The following is a 17794-nucleotide window of genomic DNA, read 5'->3' as shown; positions in this document are numbered from 1 at the left end:
TCCCCAGCAAAGTGTCACCTGGTCGCATCCCCCTCTGGGGTCTCAGGTGACAAAGGGCATCGGGCAGCCTGACCTGCCCCCGAGGGCCTCAGCAAAAGTCACACACCCAGTTCTCACCAGCTAGGCATTGGTGCAGCACACAGGGAAACTGAGGCACACACCGTATTAGTACAGGACAGTGAGACTCACAGGCAACATAACAAAGGGAAACACCCCACTTCGTCACATAGCTAATGACAACTCATTACACAACAGTTGGCAGGGAAATTCAACCCTGTGCTTCAGAATGTAAGTCGACTAGAGACCAGGATTCCATCTCCATGAGGGGCAGGTTGTCCCACTCCTCCAGTGCTCTTATCCCTCCCTCCGCAGCATCTGCTGCCAGCATTTTTTGTTGGGTTGGGGGAGGGGTGTCGGTTTGGGGGTTATTTTGTTAGCAAAATGCTGTGGTGTGTAATTGCCTTTGCTGCGGGCCCTTTGGCGTATCCTGCTGAGATTCTGATGGACCTGGTGGGGTTTTTGTGCTTGTTTTCAATCTGCATATGCCCCAGAGCAGGGCACAGCCAATTACTTTGAATCTAAATGTAATCTGGATTGGCCTGATTGACGCGACAGAAAACGGAGCGCGTGGGTCACAGCTGCGAAGCGGGGTGCAGCCCTTCCACTGCTGGAGCTCCGGTAGCAACTCTGACTTCACCACCTCCTCCCCGTCCGGACGCTTTTCCAGCGCTGCAGCCTGCAATGCCTGTATCATTTATCCTAGCGTTAAATATTAACAGGAGCAGGAGTTCACCTGACTTGTGCACGTGTCTAGTATCGCTGCACGCCGCGGGACAAGGCTGCGTGGCATCTGGGGTGACCAGACAGCCAGTGTAAAAAATCGGGACGAGGGTGGGGGTAATAGGAGCCTATCGAAGAAAAAGACCCCAAAATCGGGACTGTCCCTATAAAATCGGGTCATCTGGTCACCCTAGTGGCATCAGGCCAAGATCGTCAAACATAAAAGTCCGGCTCCTGCCGAGCGCCCAGCTGTTCTCACTCACGCCCCCGGGGGCGGCCAGGGGATCCACAAAAAGAAGAACAGGAGTACTTGTGGCACCTTAGAGACTAACAAATTTATTAGAGCATAAGCTTTCGTGGACTACAGCCCACTTCTTCGGATGCAGGGGATCCAGTGGTTTTGAAAATCAGGCTTCTTATGTAGGCTCCTGATTGCAGGCACCTAGTGTTGCAACTCTTGACCATGCTCTGCTGCATTCCGCCCCACGCTCCCTCTGTGCAATAACCACCACACCTGTCGGGGTGAAGGCACCGGTCTGAAGTGGGGGTTGTAAAGAGCTAACAGGATGTGCTGGGGAAGTCCCCACCTCAGCCTAGATGTGTGCAAGGAGAGAAGAGTTCAAGGCCGGGAAAGCAATGCAAAGGTGAAAGGGATTGCTATGAAAATCATCAAGGAAGGTTAGCCAAATGCGAGGGCAGGAGAAGACCTAAACTCCATTCCTTGTCATGGGGTCGATAAGAACCACGTGGGCTCTTTCTTCTGCAGATCTCCCAGGGAAGAAGAGCTTTTGTAAACTATGTAGTGCCTTATACAGAAGACACTTGGAGTGGCACTTCAGAAACGTCCAGGAAGGGAGGGTGGTGTCACCGTGCCCATTTTACAGATGGGGAAGGTGTGGCTCAGTGACTGTGTAGCCAACACGCTGAATCTTAGACCTTCAGCGACATGTTGATTCCAAGCCCACTGAAATTGACTTCGGCTGATTTTGGATCAGAGGCAAGTGACCATTCTTCTTCCCAGAATCCTCCCAATCTGTTCCCTGTTTCTTCCCTCACATCTGGCGATTCGGTTTAACCATGTGCAGATGAGCAAGTCTCCATGACACTTCAAATCCATCTGCCCCCTGCAAGGCGCTGCGGGCATCCAAGGAACATTTCATTCCGAGCTTTGGATGACCACTGAGGGGCTGAAAAGGGGCCCACCCAGGGCTAAGGGGTATATGAATGTTGCAGCAGTAAACAGTTCAATGCGGTCCAGGATTTTGTGCCCAGTTATCACTGGTGGCTCCCAGGGTAACAGCCACCATTACGAATCTGTCTACTTTTATTAAAGACACCAAAAAAGAGGGGAAAGCGTGAAAACCTTTGCAATGGAAAGTATGAGGTGAGGCTTTCGTTTTTAACACTCCCTCTTATTCCCTTTCCCCGTGGAGAGGTTTTATAAGGAGACAAGCCCCGGTTTGACAGTCTCTTCAGGGTTTTTCAGGACAACATTTGTGGTGGTCACAGAGTGTGGCCACCAACTCTTGCTGGTGGCCGCTCTCACACATTTTCCTAAAATACTTGATTAGCTTTAGGACAAATAAATATGTGCATAGACACGGCCAAATCATTGTCATTGGTTTATTGCCAGCTAAGGCTGTTGTGAAAAGCGATATTAACAAGCATACAAGTGTTGCTTTTCACAGTAGACTGACTCAGCCCTGGCAAGCCTGGGGACAAATTAAGCCCTGGATGGGGGGTCGGGGAAGGCAGCAAGAGCCAAGGGCAATGGGGGTGGGTGGGGGCTGGAGCCCAAAGCCTTGTGGTCAGAGCCTGCTGCCCCTTTGCCCTGCCACCCCAGGGCTGAAGCCCGAAGCCTGAACCCCATCACCCCAGGAAGGTGGGGAAGTCACAGGCTGCCTGGTCCCCCAGCATTGTGCCCCAGGGGGAGCAGGGGCCAACTACTGCTGGCGGCCCCAGCAACCAACACCAAGGCGGTGCATCCAAGAGCAACAGGGAGGGGCTGCTACTTTCCCCCCCAGTAACAGCCCAGAAGGCTGTGGCTACAAGAAAAGCCCCTGATGGCCGCGTTTGAGAACCGCTGTGGGATGGCATTACAGGCATTACATAACTGTCCTTTGGGGGTCGGGTCAGAAAAGAAGTGAGTTCACACGGGCTGGAGCTGTCCTGGCAGCTGCTGTTAAAGTCTGATCCCTTTTCCAAGACAAACCTGGACAAGAGGGGAGAGGAAAGACCAGCAAAGAGAGAAAATGCAGCTTCTGTCTCTGGAGAAACACAGCCCAGCCCCCGGTCTGGCCGGCTGCTGGGGCCAGCGCTGGGTGGTTTGGGGCACTGCTTTTAGCTGCCTCTCTGCTCACGGGCTTCCAGCAAGGTTGTGACCCTTGCAGGAGGGGCTGGCTACACCCGCCACTGGCTCTGTAACTGATTTGGCCCACCTGGACTTCATTAACAGCCTCTCCATGGGGCCGGATGGAGGCAGCTGGTCTCCATACCTGAGCAGGACATAGAGGGAGGAAGCTAGGGGTGGACATGTAGTGTGCAGCAGTCCCTGGACCGGGGGAAGCCCAGAGGGCTGAAGGAGGTTGCGGGAGGGCCAGGGGAGCAGCACAGGGGGGTTGCCAGCCAAACTCTCCAAGCCAGAGAGACTCGGAGACAGCTGCCGAGAGCATCTAGGTGGCTGCGGAGGCCCTGATACTGGGCAAGATGGAGCATTGGTCTGACCCAATACGGCAGTTCTGATCTTCTTAAATGCCCAATAATGGGAAAGACCCTTCCCTACACGGGCTCTGGCAGGGGCATTTCTAAATGAGAAGAGGCCAGATCTACCGGACCCAGGACAAGGCTGCACCTTACTGCACCGTAGGCAGCCTGCATACGCTGTCCTGCTAAGCGAGAGCTGGCTCCGGGGCTTTGCAATGGCCGGAGCAGAGATGGCTGACAACACCTCCAGTATGTGCGAGCATCGTTTACTGAACAAAAGGGGCCAAATCAGCACGTGGGCCGCTCCAACCGCAGGCACCTGGCAGGCGGCCAGTGCAGCTGCCTCCTCTCCCCGCGTCGGACTCTGTCTCTGCTGTGAACATTCCCGCCGTTCGTCACAAGGGAGACCCCAGCCCTTAGCCGCGCTGGTCACGTCTTGCCAGCCCCAAGCGGGGACCCATGCAGGCGGCCTGGGCACCGAGCGAACCCTCTGGTGCAGCTGTTGATGACAATGGGAGTTTTAATGGGCTCCAGACCGGACCCTCCAGGACAGAGATCGCTTAGCCCACCCAAGGCCAGAAGCAGGGGGAGGTTGGCTGCGGGGCCTTAAGGGTGTGGGGGGCTGGATACCAGGGCAGAGGGAGATGTGGGAAGAGGATGCCCTATGGGCTCCAGGGGGGCTGCTGTGGGCCAAAGCTGGGGTCACGAGGTCATGGGTCAGGAAGGAAAGGGGTGAGATCAGGGGTGAATGAGGAGATTCATGGTGAAGAGTCCCCAGGAGTGGGGGACACAGAGAGAGAGAGAGAGAGAGACCGAAAGAAATGAAGGGAAACCCAGAGCAATGAATCAAGGGGGGCAGGAGGTGAAAGACCCACAGACCGGGCTCCAATGTGGGGAGAAAAGAAGGGGAGAGATCAGGGCAGAAAGGCCAGGGAGAGAGGAAAGGGGGCTGGATAGACTGTTCACACTATCGAACCCACCCTGGGCGGGAGGGACCGGAGCGCGGTATGACAGGTCCCTGTCAGGCCAATCGAGCTCAGTGCAGCAGGCAGCCCCGAGCCATGTCCCCTGATCCTGGAGCACCTTTGGCATCAGCCAAGAACAGCCACCTGGCTGCCACGCCCGAGCCGCAGTTTAATCCAGGCCGGGGCCTGGATGAGGCCTTGGACCCTGACGGGGGCCACAACACAGGAGATTCTGTGAATTATTATCTGGGGAGAGGTCCCCATGCCCAGCAGGGAAGGTCCCAAGCCCCGGGCCGAGCCCAGATCCCCTGGCCACTGCTGCTGCCATCCAGCCGGGGAGGAACCAATAAGACCCTCAGGCAAACCCTCAACCCCCCGCCCACCCGGCCAAGGGAGCTGACATACCGCAGCCGATCCTCCCCGGAGGTTTCTCCATTCACCGCGCTTCCCTTCTGAGCTGACTCTCAGCCAGCTCGGCCTCCCCGAGCCCACAGCGCCTGTGCTCTAGCTGTGTGGGATGGAGCTGGGTTTCATCCACGTGCCAAAGCCCCCATAGCCAAATCCGCTCCCTTAGCGCCCCAACAGCCAGTGTGTTGGGCCGGCAGAGGGAGAGCGTGGGACCCCCGCATCACTAGAGCCAGCAACGCTCAGGCCTGGGCAGCCTCTTTCAATGGCGGTGCCCTCGGACAGGAGCCAAGCTCCCCCGATGGAGCCCAGCCATGTCAGCGGGGGGCTACCAGCAGGTCAGCTACTCCACTTCAGCAGCAGCGTTAACGGGTAGGCCTGGAATGACTTGCCTGGGGAGGAAAATGTTATTTACCCCTCCACACAATGAACCGGGAGGGGGTCACCCAGTGACATTAACAGGCAGCAGGTTTGAAACAAACAGGAGGAAGTATTTCTTCACACAACGCGCAGTCAACCTGTGGAACTCATTGCCAGGGGATGTTGTGAAGGCCAAAAGTATAACTGGGCTCAATAAGGGATTACATAAGTTCATGGAGGACAGGTCCATCAATAGCTATTGGCCAGGATGGGCAGGGACGCAGCCCCATGCTCTGGGTGTCCCTAAGCCTCTGAGTGTCAGAAGCTGGGACTGGATGACAGGGAATGGTCACATGGTAACTGCCCTGCTCTGGTCATTCCCTCGAAAGCACCTGGCAGTAATTCCTAGACAGGGTGCTGGGCTAGATGGACCATTGCTCTGACCCAGTGTGGCCGTTCTCATGACACCGGATTGCTCTGGGGCCTAGAGGAGATCAGGTCTCATGGCTGTATTTTGAAATATACGCAAGAGGCATCGGCCCTTTGTGTCTCCCACGCCCATTGTTAGAAATCCAAAGAAAACCCACCAACCAACACAAGCCGTGCAGTCTCCACACTATGGCCAGCTGCCCGATCAATCCGGGTCTCCTGGGGACTGGACTGAGAAACTTAGAGCCACTGGGACCAAGGAGACCTGAGGCATTGAGCTGTGGCCGGAGCCCTGGGCGGCAGATGTGGTTGGAGCGGAAGTGGTGGTTACAAGCAGCGTACAGGGCTGGGGGGCAAAGAGACGACTAACACTGGAAGCTTGTTTGCAAACTTCACTTAGAGGCTGTGACCCTGGCTTCCCAATCCTGGCTCCGATCAATTCCCGTTAGTCGGGCTGCTCCTCCCACGAGGACTAGGTCTTCTGAAGCAGAACAAATGGAATGACTGCACCGTGAGTCACACAAAACCAAGTCACACAGCGGTGACAGCAAATCCAGTGTTGGAAATCACACCCCTTGCCGAGCCAGGCGAAGGAAGGGTGCAATTCATGAGCTGGATTAGGTGACTCGGGAGAGTTGGGTCAAATTCCTGGCCCTGCCACAGACTTTCTGGATGACCCGGGTCAAGTCACTTAGCATACATCTACACAGTTGGCCCAGGTCAGCTGACTCAAACTTGCAGGGCTTGGACTGCAGGGCTAAAAACTGCTGTGTAGACATTCAGGCTTGGGCTGGGGCCTGTGCCCTGGGACCGCCCCCCCCTCAATTTCCCTCTGTAACATGGAAATAAAAACATTTCCTTTCCCCCACCCTGTGCCTGTCCCATCTCTTTAGATCAGAAGCTCTTTGGGGCAGGGACTGACTCTTATGTGGTACGTGCCATGCCTAGCCCAACGGGCAGGCCCTGCATGAAACACGTGCAAAGAGGGAGCACTTTGGAAGCAAGCCGTTGCACGCTACCTTAATATGCACCAAGCTGTTTTTAGTATGTAACAAGACAGAATTACAACAGGCAAAATGAACATGTTACAATATCTTGCTTGGCTGGGACTTTGTTAGCATCTCAATGGCTGCATTGATTTCCCCTTCCGTGTTGATCAGAGCCTGTAAATTCGCTTCCCGGTCCTGGAAGCCCATTGTTCTGAGCTGCTCCATTTGGCGCTCAAATCTGACGTCTGGCCTCTGCTGATCCATGCACTCTTGGCCTTCAGGTTCATCCTTGTCTGATGCTAGACTCACGTCCTCCTCGGTCTCGCTACTGGGAACGGACCCTTCCATGCTTTCCAGCTCCAGTTCCACGTCCCGGTCCCCCAGCCCTAGGATAAAATCTGGGACCTCGGCCGAGAGCGTCTGCAAGCCCAGCTGAATCTGTAACAAAGCCTGCATGGCTCTAGGGCTGGTCAGTAAGGGGGCGATTTCAGCGCTCTCCAACTCCAGAGGGACATGGGGTGTCCTTCCGTCTTGAGGCCGAGAACGTCCATCATTGGAGAGGTGGGTATTATTCAGCAGCATCTGTGCTGGGCCGTTGGGATTGGACAACACGCTCTCCATGTTCTGCATGAACTCTGGGTTTCCTGTTAGCTGCTGAACCATACTCTGAATTCCTCCTGTGTTGGCAAACCCAGGGCCTGCTCCAGGCCCAAAATTTAGAACAATAAAGTTCTGCCCTCTGCTATGGCTGGTACGATTGCTATCATGGTTATTCCCAATATCACCGGCCCTGTTTGTCCGAGTGGCCCAAGGGTTTGGTAAAGGGTCTCTGTTTTCCATCCGGGCTGGCAGACTGGCCCCACCCAAGGGTGGGTTATTCTCCAATGATTCAGACGGGTTGCTCCCAAACTGGGCTTGCACGGCGTTCATCATTGGTTCCTCTATCTCGCTGTACAGCTGCTGCAGGGCGCTGTATCCACCCGGGATGCTCTCCAGGTTGCTCAAGGCTCGGTCATGGTTCCTGATAATTTCTTGCAGCATTGCTGGGCTGCTGGAGACCTCAATCATTTCCCGGATGAAATCTGGGTTGCGGAGAATGTGATTAATCTCAGGGTTTTGCTCGGCCAGCTGCTGCATCTGCGGGTTGGAGAGAAGGATCTCCTGGACCAGGTCCGTGTTGGTGAGGATGCTCTGCACCATGGGATTCTGTGCCACCTCACTCATCAAGTCCTGTATGGAACCGTCAGCCTCTGAGGCCTCGCTCATTAAATCTGACACATCGGTTGGGTCCAGACCCAGTACGCTCATGCCTGTCACCCCGATGAGGAAGCCCAAGAGGAACGGGTTGCTGTTGATGGTGTTCAGATCCAGGTCCGAACTGATGATCTCAAACAAGAGGTTTTCCATGATCTGGGCCACTAACTCCCGGCTGGAGGCCACCAGCTCTTCTAAGCGCCCCTGCAGCTCGGACACGTTGGAGTAGCTCAGGCCCAGGTGCTGCAGAGCAGGGCCCCGCCCCCAGGCAAGCAGGTTAGAAGCACTGCTGTTTGCGGACGGCATCGGTGGGGTGGCAGTATTCGTTGGCTCAGCTGGGTGGTCCTGGGGCCTCTTTTGGGACCGGATGACAAGGTGGATGCTGAATCCACTGCGGACTCCATGCTGGCTCAGTGTGTCTTGATCCTTTAAGATCTTCCCAGCAAATATTAGCACCAGCAGGTCAGAGGGAGCCTTGAAGCGCTTGGCGACCTCGTCCTTAAACGCCCGGATGGTGCTGCTCTCTGCTACCTCAAACTGCTCCTTCTGCTTCAGGGTCTTCACCGTCACCTTGAGTACGCCGCCAGACTCGGCGGTGATGGCTGCCTGGTTAGCCCCAGGGGCCCGTCGGCTTTCGGACATGGTGACCGGGATCCAGGAGCTCCGCGTTGGTTCTTCCTCAGGGAGCAGAGGCGCCAGGGGAAGGAGATGGGACGTGACGGAGGACAATTCCTTTCGGCTGATGTACGGCGGCGGTCGTTGTTGCCGCTATCGTTACGGGCTTCCGGGGCGGAGTGGTGGGAAGGGGGAATTGGTCTGCTCTCCCCGTGGTACTGCTGGAAGCCAAAGCCAGAGCGCACATTCCAGCCAGATGTTGGCCTGCTCCTCGGTTCACTCACCACCTGGCGGGTTCCCTCATGGTCTTTCTGCTGCTGATGCCGCCTGCCCATGCAGAATTTCTACCCTGCCTGTCCCGGGGCCCTGTGACATCACTGCTGACATCACAGTAAGCAAACAAGGCATTGGTGGCTGGCACTTGCCTTGAAAACAGGCCCGGGAGCACCATATCCTGGCCTATCCTTCCCTCCATCAGCCTGTCCGGCACCCGTGTACACAGTGCCCCTGGACCCCTGGCATCTGGGGGTTACCTTGGGCTAGCATAGGGGTTCTCACAACAAATGTTTTGCTGGCCTCAGAGTGCGGCCACCAACTCTTGCTGGTGGCTGCACTGACACGTTTCCCTAAAATACTTCATCAGCTTTAGGAAAAACAAATAAATAGCCCAGATCCACCTCCCGATCATTGTCATTTATGTAGGGTCTTTTTTTTTTGCAGACTCAGTAATACAAATATTACCGTGAAAAGTGACATCTGTATGTTTGTTAATCGCACTTTTCACAACAAGTCCTGGCAAGTTAAGACCGGAATGGAGGGGTGGGGGGTGTGGCAGCGGGGGCCAGGGAGATTGGATGGGGGGACCCAGTGCCACCACCACATGGTTGGAGTTGTGGGTTGGTGCCTGGGGCTGGGGTAGGCGCCCTGGGCCAGCACCCACTGCAGCCCAGAGTTGGCGCCCGCAGTTGCGTGGTCAGGGCCGGGATCGGCGCCCAGAGCCGGCACTTGCTCCTGTGCGACCGGGGCCGAGGGTCAGCACTCAGGGTCGGCGCTTGGGGTCTGCCCCCGGTGGGAGTCAGTGTCCTGGGCCAGCACCCGCCCCAGACTGGGGTTGGTGCCTGCTGCCGTGTGACTGGGGCGGGGGATCTGCACCCGGGGCTGGTGCCTAGGGCTGAGATCAGTGCCTGTGGCCAGCACCTGACGGAACCCAGGACTGACATTCAGGAGCAGTGCCCGGGGTCAGCAGCGAGGGCTGGGGGTCAGAGCGGGCAGCCTGGGTTTGGGGCTGGCACTTAGGGTCTGCACCTGCTGCTGCATGGCCAGAGCTAGGGGTCAGCCCCCAGAGCCAGCACCCGCTGGAGCCCAAGGCCAGTGCCGGGGATCTGCACCCAAGGCCGGCAGCCGCTGGAGCTCAGGGTTGGCGCCTGGGGCCGGCACCCAGGGTCAGTGATAGGGCTGGGGGTCGGCATGCACGGATGGGGGCCAGTGCCAGCGGCCAGTGGCTGCCGGTCGGATTGGGGGTCAGTGCCACATGGCCAGAGCCAGAGATCGGAGCCAGCCGCTATGTGGCCAGGGGCTGGAGTCTGACGCCCCATGGCTGGAGCCCTAGTCTGCAGCCAGGCTCCCTGAGTCCCCACCGCCCAACCACCCCAGGGCTGAAGTCTGAGCCCCACTAAGCCCCCCCGTCCTCCCCTCTGGTAGAGAACTCACCGTGCTCCTGCAGCGTTGTGCCCACCTGTCTCCAAGTGCAGGGCAGGGCATTCAGGAGCAACAGGGAGGGTGTGGGGTGTCCGATGCTTTGCCCCCCCCACCACCACCACCACCAAAGAAGCTGTCCTGGCTGCAGGGAAACCCCCTGGTGGCCGCATTTGAGAAATGGCGGGCTAACACGGAGTGTGAACCGTGCCCAAGCCTGGCTTCCCCGTATTATCCTCCTACCTGACTTCTCGCCAGAGGCAGCCTTCTGGCCCATTCCCTGCCGAGCTGCTCCCTCTGGGGAAAGCGCATCCCCCTGGAAAACATCCTCTGCCCCCCTCCCGCCATCCGGCAGCAGTGGGGCTGCAACAGCTCTTGTTCTTGATTGCAGGGCGCCGCCCACCACCCGCCCCCGCCCCCGCCCCCGCCCCCACACCGTCTCCCTGTGTTCCACTTCTTGCCAAGGGGCAGGTCATCTTCCCATGGGACATGCAGCTCTCCTCCTCACAGGCTCAGTAGTTAGAGGGGGTGGCCCATGCCAGTCTGTCTTCTCAGACACCCAGCTGGCCCTCCCCTTTCTCAGCTCTCCAGTGGGGAGGCCTGCTACCTCCCAAGTCCCTCTGCTCCCCATGAGACAGGCCTGCTCCTCCAGTGACGAGCAGCAGGACCCCGAAACACCTTCTGTTGGCCCCACTGCTCTAGCCCCTTAGTGTTTAGAGGCACCTCCACCCCACAGTGCTTGTAGGTGATGCGATCCAATAGTCGCATTTTAAGTGATGGGACACAATGGAGGAATCCCTGTGTGGGCTCTCTGGCCTGGCCATGCAGACTGTCCGACTGGTCCCTTCTGGTCTGGTATTTCTGGGTCCCGCTCTCCCAGAACAAGAGGGTGGTTAGCGCACCTGCTCCTCCAGGAGGTAGAAGAGGTGATCTCTTATGAGCCTACCTGCTGATGAAAGAGGACAGAGAAGACCAGCTGCCCTCCATCTGAATACCATCACCGCCCTAGGTGTGGATACAAGGTGATATGGCTACTGGTGTAGTGGGCTGCATTAATCCAGGGCGTAACTCCATTGATCTCAGAATGAATTGGTCACTGAGAACAACTCGTTCCTCAGATTTAACCCTTCTCTGTCTGCAATTTGGCCCAACAGCAATCGTAACATGCCTGATTTTTTTCATCATTCATGATTGTTAGACAGAGCATTTCTGAACATGTTTTGGCCTTTGACCTGTTTGCAAAGTGCTTAGGTTAGATAGTCAAGGTTTGCGATTTGAGCCACTAAGTCATATGGCATGGTTTCTGTTTCCTAATTGGATGACATAAGGTTAGCACTTCCAACACTTCATCGCTGATGAATACTGATATTTACACCAAGAAAAATCTCCTCCAAAAACATCTGTGTGAACAAAACACAAGTTCACTAACGTGCGCTGAACAGTGAATGTAAAATGGCACAAACACAGCCAGCCACTGTGGTTAGAGCTTCACAACTATAGTCACAACTATTGGGCTGGGACCCAGGAGATCCGGTTCTATTCCAGGTCTCTCACAGATGCCATGTGTAATTTTGGATGAATCAATCTCTTTGTGCCTCAGTTTCCCTGTCTACACCATGGGGATAATAACCTCAAAACCACACACACACAAAACCCCATGGCAGTGAGTCTCAGAGCCCGGCTGAACTGGCTCAGCCCGAATGTGTCCACGGCTATTGGTAGCCACAAAGCACAAGCCCAGCAAGCCTGAGTCAGCAGACTTGGACTCGGAAACTTTTTTGCAGACATACTGTCATAACTATAAAGAGAAGGGTAACAGCTGTCCTGTGTACAGTACTATAAATCCCTCCTGGTCAGAGACTCCAAAATCCTTTTCCCTGTAAAGGGTTAAGAAGCTCAGGTAACCTGGCTGGTACCTAAAGGACCAATAAGGGGACAAGATACTTTCAAATCTTGCGGGGGGGTCGGGGGGAAGGCTTTTGTTTGTGTTCTTTGTTTGGGAGTGCGTTCGCTCTCGGGACTGAGAGGGACAGACATCAATCCAGGTTCTTCATATCTTTCTAAACAAGTCTCTCCTATTTCAAACTTGTAAGTAAATAGCCAGGCAAGGCGTGTTAGTTTTCCTTTGTTTTCTCAACTTGTAAATGTAGCTTTCACTAGAGTGTTTATCTTTGTTTGCTGTACTTTGAACCTAAGACTAGACGGGAGTCCTCTGAGCTCTTTAAGTTTGATTACCCTGTAAGGTTAATTTCCATACTGATTTTACAGAGATGATTTTTACCTTTTTCTTTAATTAAAAGCCTTCTTTTTAAGAACCTGATTGATTTTTCCTTGTTTTAGATCCAAGGGGGTTGGATCTGTATTCACCCGGAGTTGGTGGGGGGAAGGAGGGGAATGGTTAATTTCTCCTTGTTTTAAGATCCAAGGGGTTTGGATCTGTATTCACCCAGAGTTGGTGGGGGGAAGGAGGGGGAATGGTTAATTTCTCCTTGTTTTAAGATCCAAGGGGTTTGGATCTGTATTCACCCAGAGTTGGTGGGGGGAAGGAGGGGGAATGGTTAATTTCTCCTTGTTTTAGATCCAAGGGGTTTGGATCTGTATTCACCAGGGAATTGGTGAAAGGTTTCTTAAGGCTTCCCAGGGAGGGAATCCATTGAAATGGTGGCAGCGGAACCAGAGCTAAGCTGGTAGTTAAGCTTAGAAGTTTTCATGCAGGCCCCTACATTTGTACCCTAAAGTTCAAAGTGGGGATACAGCCTTGACACATACCCTTAGCTCACAGGGATGGTGTGAGGATGAATTCTTAACTGCGTGTCAGTCAATCAAATACTACACTCACCCACGCCCAGGTAGAGAGACAGACTCTTTGCCCAGCTCTAAATAATATCTGCTTCCCAGAGCTGTAGTAACGCTCATAATTCACGAACTCATTATCTCAAACTCCCTAGACGACAGCTGCTGGGTAATAGCACCTTATCATCGGGCGGAAGCATGCAACATCTTTAGGCAAAAGCTGCTAACTTCCGGCCGCTGACAAGAAAACGACAGCTCCCCACAGAAAGGTGCACCGTTATTGGCTTTTCTTTATAAGACCGAAATCCGAGCGAACATGTTACAGAGCTGGTGCTACGACGGGTGGGCTGGATGTTTCTGTCTCCCCACTGCTGCACTGATATCTTCTCCGGTTGCTATGTATGTTCCCGTCGCGGTTCAAGGAGCCCATTGATTCCAGCTACTCCAGTTCTTCCTGAAATTTGATTTCGGGAGCTTGTAAGTGCTGAGGATTTGTCCCAGGAAGAATTTTCAGCATCCGCAGCATGTTTAGATGTTGGTGTCCCTGCTCGGACGCTGCCGGCGCTGCGTGGGACATTTCACTGGGTGCAGGGCTCGGGTCAGGAGCACTAGGAGAGCTCCCCGAATTTCCCAGTCCCCACAAACGGAGAGTAAACCACGGCAGAAGGACAGGGGCCTCTGCTGCCAACGTCTGCAGCCCCTGCTCAATCTGCAGCCAAGCTTGCATGGCTTTCGGGTTGGACATGGCCACTAACATCTCAGGGTTCTGGATCTGCTGAAAGAAATTCGGCAGCCCCTGCGTCACTGGTTCTTGGTGCTGGGGGCTCTCCGCAGAGAAGGTGGCCTGTGCTGCCAACTGAGCGTTCTGTATCAGCGACAGCATCATGCACTTGGTGTAGGAGGCGCACAAGTTCACGATCAGCTGGGGGTTCTCGGTGATCTGCTGCACCAAGTTCTGAATCCCTCCTGTGGTGAACATCCCCGGTCCCAGATTTGGCACAGAAGAGCTCTGCCCGAGAGGGTTGGTGCTGCTGCTGGTAACACCGCAGTCCAGGTCCCCGCAGGTGCTGTTGGTGTAGATGCTTGTGGCGCTCTGGGAGACGGAGGGAGGAGCCAACAGGTCTCGGTGATCTACGCAGGACGGCTGGCCACCCCGACCCACACCCTCCAAGGAGGGATTCCTCACCAGCATAGCAAAGGGAAGGTTTCCAAACTGCTCTTGGGCGGCGCTTAGCATTGGTTCCTGGGGCTCGGCATAGGCGCATCTCAAGGCATTGTCCCCGCCCGGGATGTTTTCCAAGTTGCTCAAGGCTCGGTCTTGACTCCTCATCTCCTGCATCATTTCTGGGTTCCGAACAATGTCTAGCATCTCCCTCATGATGTCCGCGTTGTTGAGGATGCGGCTGATCTCTGGGATTTGCTGGGCCAGCTGTTGCATCTGCGGGTGGGCCATGATCAGCTGCCTCATGAGGTCAGGGTTAGAGAGCATGCTCTGGATAAACGGGTTCTCCACCTTCCGGGACATCATCTCCGAGCTGGCCAGGAGCTGCAGTGGGCTCTGTAGCTCCGTGCTGGACAAGTTCCCGCCCTGGCCCTGCCTGCTCAGATCAAAGGCGCTGCTGTGGGCCGGGGTGACGCCGGACGGCGCTGGGGCGGGGGCAACGTTCCTGGCCACGTACACGTGTGGCAGCGGATTCTCCTGGGGTCTCTTCTGTGTCCTGATGACGAGGTGGACTGTGATCCCGTCCTGGATCCCCCGCTGCCTGAGAGTGTCCTGGTCTTTCAAAATCCTCCCAACAAACACTAGCACCAGCTGGCTGGTCTGGCAGTTGAAGTGCTTGGAGATCTCCTCCTTGAATTGCTTGATGGTGCTGTTCTCTGGCACCACAAATTCCTCCTTCAGCTTGGCGGTTTTCACCGTGACCCGGATGATGCGGGGGTTGGCGGCGATGACTGGGCAGGCGAGGGTGATCTCTCCGCTGTCAGCCATGCTTCGTGAGGCTCAGGGAGGGCTGAGGAGAGCCGGAGTGCGGGGGGAGCTGGGTTTCCTTAACTATGGTGATAGTCTTAGTCTTGTTCTTGCTGCTGTGATCACAGATCTATGGGTGGGGGGAGCAGGAGAAGGGAACCGACCTCCCCCTGCCCTGTGTAATGCCAGAATCCAGGCCCAAATCATGCATACCAGCCCCCACTTCCCCACTCCCGGGCCACCAGCTCCCTCCTGCTTCTCCAGCAGTTCACCGCTCTGCCTGACGGCTGGGCCAACTGTGACATCACCGATGACATCTTTGTGAGCAGCGATGGCATTGGCAGCCCCTACCTCCCTGCTCCCCGAAATGGACAGACCCCAGGAAAGATGCTGATCCATTGGAGAGGGCTCAGAGAAGAGCCACGGGAATGATTAAAGGCTTAGAAACCCTGCCTGATAGTGACAGGCTCAAAGAGAACAATCGGTTTAGTTTAACAAAGAGAAAGTTAAGTCTGTTCACAGTGTGTAAGTATCTACACAGGGAACAAACGTTTAACAATGGGCTCTGCTCCCTAGCAGAGAAAAGTCTCACACTATCCAATGCTGGAAGTGGAAGTTAGACACATTCAGACTGGGAATAAAGTGGAGATTTCTAACAGCGAGGGGAATTAACCATTAGAACAATTTACAAGGGCTGTGGTGGATTCTCCATCACTGACCATTTTTCAACCATTGTTCAATGAAGATGAGATATTTTTCTAGCAGATCTGCTCTAGGAATTATTCTGCGGCAGTTCTCTGGCCTGTACGATGCAGGGGTTCAGAATGGATGAACACAATGTTCCCTTCTGGCCTTGGAATTAATGAATCTGTGAATAATGGGGACGTGAAGCCAGGGATGGGTTGGATCTGTGGGTTGGATTTTCCTCTGGCTTTGCGAGGATCAGCAATAACTCCACTGAAAGCAAGGACAGCAGTATATGCTTAGAATCAAAGCCATGACCCTGCGTCTCCTCTACTCCGCACCTGCTGTGCTTCACAGGGCAGAACGAGGACACAGCTGTGGCATGCATGGCCTTGTTTCTCCCTGCTTATGTCTAGCCTAGTTTGTAAGCTCCTTGGGGCAGGGATCACATCTCCGTTTGCTAGTTTGGGAGATGCCTGGCACAGGCCTTTGGGCCCCAAAGGAAATAAGATTAAGTAATAATATTGAGCTGTTTCATCAGTGGATCTCAGAGCACTCTACAAAGGACATCGGTATCATTATTCCCATTTTACAGATGGAGAAACTGAGGCAAGACGTGACTTGCCCAAGGTTCTCCAGCAGGCCGGTGGCCGAGCTTGGGGATAAAACCCAGATCTCCTGAGTCCCACCCCAGATTCACAGCCTGTGTGCATGTCATCCACGGTCTACATCTCCCTGCCATGCAGACACTTTGCCTTGGGGTTACAAGACTGGCCTAGGGTGAAAGGAAGGAACTGTTTTCTCTTGTTCTTCAGTGGTGTACAGCAGGAGTAGGGGCTGGCTAACCTACAGTCGGTGTGTAATGGGGTCTGTAACTAACTCTCTGCCTCCCTCCTTCCTCCCAGAGCCAGAGGGACCCCCCACCCCCACCAGAAGCTATTGCAAAAATGGGGGAAATTAAACGGCTGTGAACTTCCAGTTCATTGACGTACAAACCTGCCCCTGCCCTGCCTCTGCTCCGCAGCCTGGCTCCGCACTTGCAGATTGGGCAGCCCCTGGCTAGGACACACCCACCCCTGCCGAGCCATCAGCCCCCTTTGACTCCACTGTGCACCCAGAGGGCAGTCTATCTCACCAGCTCAGTGCAGTGTGTGCCTCAGTTTCCTCATTGGCAAAGTGACCTGGGTAAACTGATGGAAGGGACGGTATAATGAGATTGCCTACAGTGGCATATGGCCCATCTGCAAGTGCTAGCAGCAACTATCTCCAATGGCCTTAAAAGATAAACACAATGAGTTGGGAAAGGGTTAACACAGCTTTTCAAAGGGCAATCATGCCTCGCCAAGCTATGCGATACTTTGAGGGGGGTCAACAAGCATGTGGACCAGGGAGATCCAGTGGCTATAGTGCACTTGGCCTTTCAGAAAGCCTTTGACAAGGTCCCTCACCAAAGGCTGTTCAGCAAAGTAAGCTGTCATGGGATAAGAGGGAAGGTCCTCTCCTGGGTCAGTAACTGGTTAAAAGACAGGAAAGAAAGGGTGTAGTAGGAAGAGGGTCTGAAGCATAAGCCCTTGTATCAGAGCCCTGGTAGGAGGCCTGAAGCCTGAACTAAAGTAGTGGTCAAAACTTTGCCGATATAAAGCAAAGTCGGGTTGTGAGCAAGAGGCAGGCCTGGCTCCCAGAATCTGATCGGTCCAGGGCTGATATTGTTCTCTCCGCGTGCTGCACTGGCTCTGGCCAGAGAGTCCGTACAAGCTCTGGGTAATGTTTGGTACCCAATTAACATCAAGTCAATGTAGATATGAATGTTCTCCATAGCGTAGGTACCTTGGCATTTAACCATGGAAGCAATATGGTGGTGTGGCTGTTTTCCTTCTCATACAGCACATTAAGTCTGGAACGTCTTTTCTGCTGTGAAAAGTCCCAAGACTGGTTGCATGCCCTTGCTTTGAGATAGCAGTATTACATGGCCTTTGGACATAAAGTGTGTTATCATATAAGAAACAGTTTAACCATAAAGGCTTTTAGCACATACTGAGTTCTTATGTATCACTCCCAACATGTTCAAGGGTTTTTCCAAAAGATAATGTACATTGTATATCTTTACAATTCCTGGCATTAGCAACAAACCAGTCACAAAATTTAACATTAGC

At 54.5% G+C, this 17794-nt stretch overlaps 1 protein-coding gene and 1 pseudogene across 1 annotated transcript; both read right to left on the bottom strand.

The window, feature by feature from the left end:
- Positions 1-6727: 6727 nt before the first annotated feature.
- On the bottom strand, positions 6728-8527 carry LOC128846731 (ubiquilin-1-like). Its single transcript, XM_054046010.1, has 2 exons — positions 8160-8527; positions 6728-8009 (listed from the first exon to the last, which is right to left on the bottom strand). Exons 1-2 carry the CDS (start codon positions 8525-8527, stop codon positions 6728-6730), a joined length of 1650 nt encoding a protein of 549 aa, XP_053901985.1.
- Positions 8528-13321: 4794 nt separating this feature from the next.
- Positions 13322-14978, bottom strand: LOC128846644 (ubiquilin-1-like; annotated as a pseudogene).
- Positions 14979-17794: the final 2816 nt, after the last annotated feature.

This window comes from Malaclemys terrapin, chromosome 1 (genome assembly GCF_027887155.1).
Source record: "Malaclemys terrapin pileata isolate rMalTer1 chromosome 1, rMalTer1.hap1, whole genome shotgun sequence".
NCBI lineage: Eukaryota > Metazoa > Chordata > Testudines > Emydidae > Malaclemys > Malaclemys terrapin.
This window is presented reverse-complemented; position numbering and strand designations above follow the sequence as displayed.

What these genes read in the sequence shown, in the direction of transcription:
- LOC128846731 (XM_054046010.1), bottom strand. Translation starts at nt 8,527, where the DNA reads ATGTCCGAAAGCCGACGGGCCCCTGGGGCTAACCAGGCAGCCATCACC. An exon ending in AACAGCAGTGCTTCTAACCT is followed by an intron (nt 8,010 to 8,159) that starts GCTTGCCTGGGG and finishes TGAGATCATCAG; the next exon opens with TTCGGACCTGGATCTGAACA.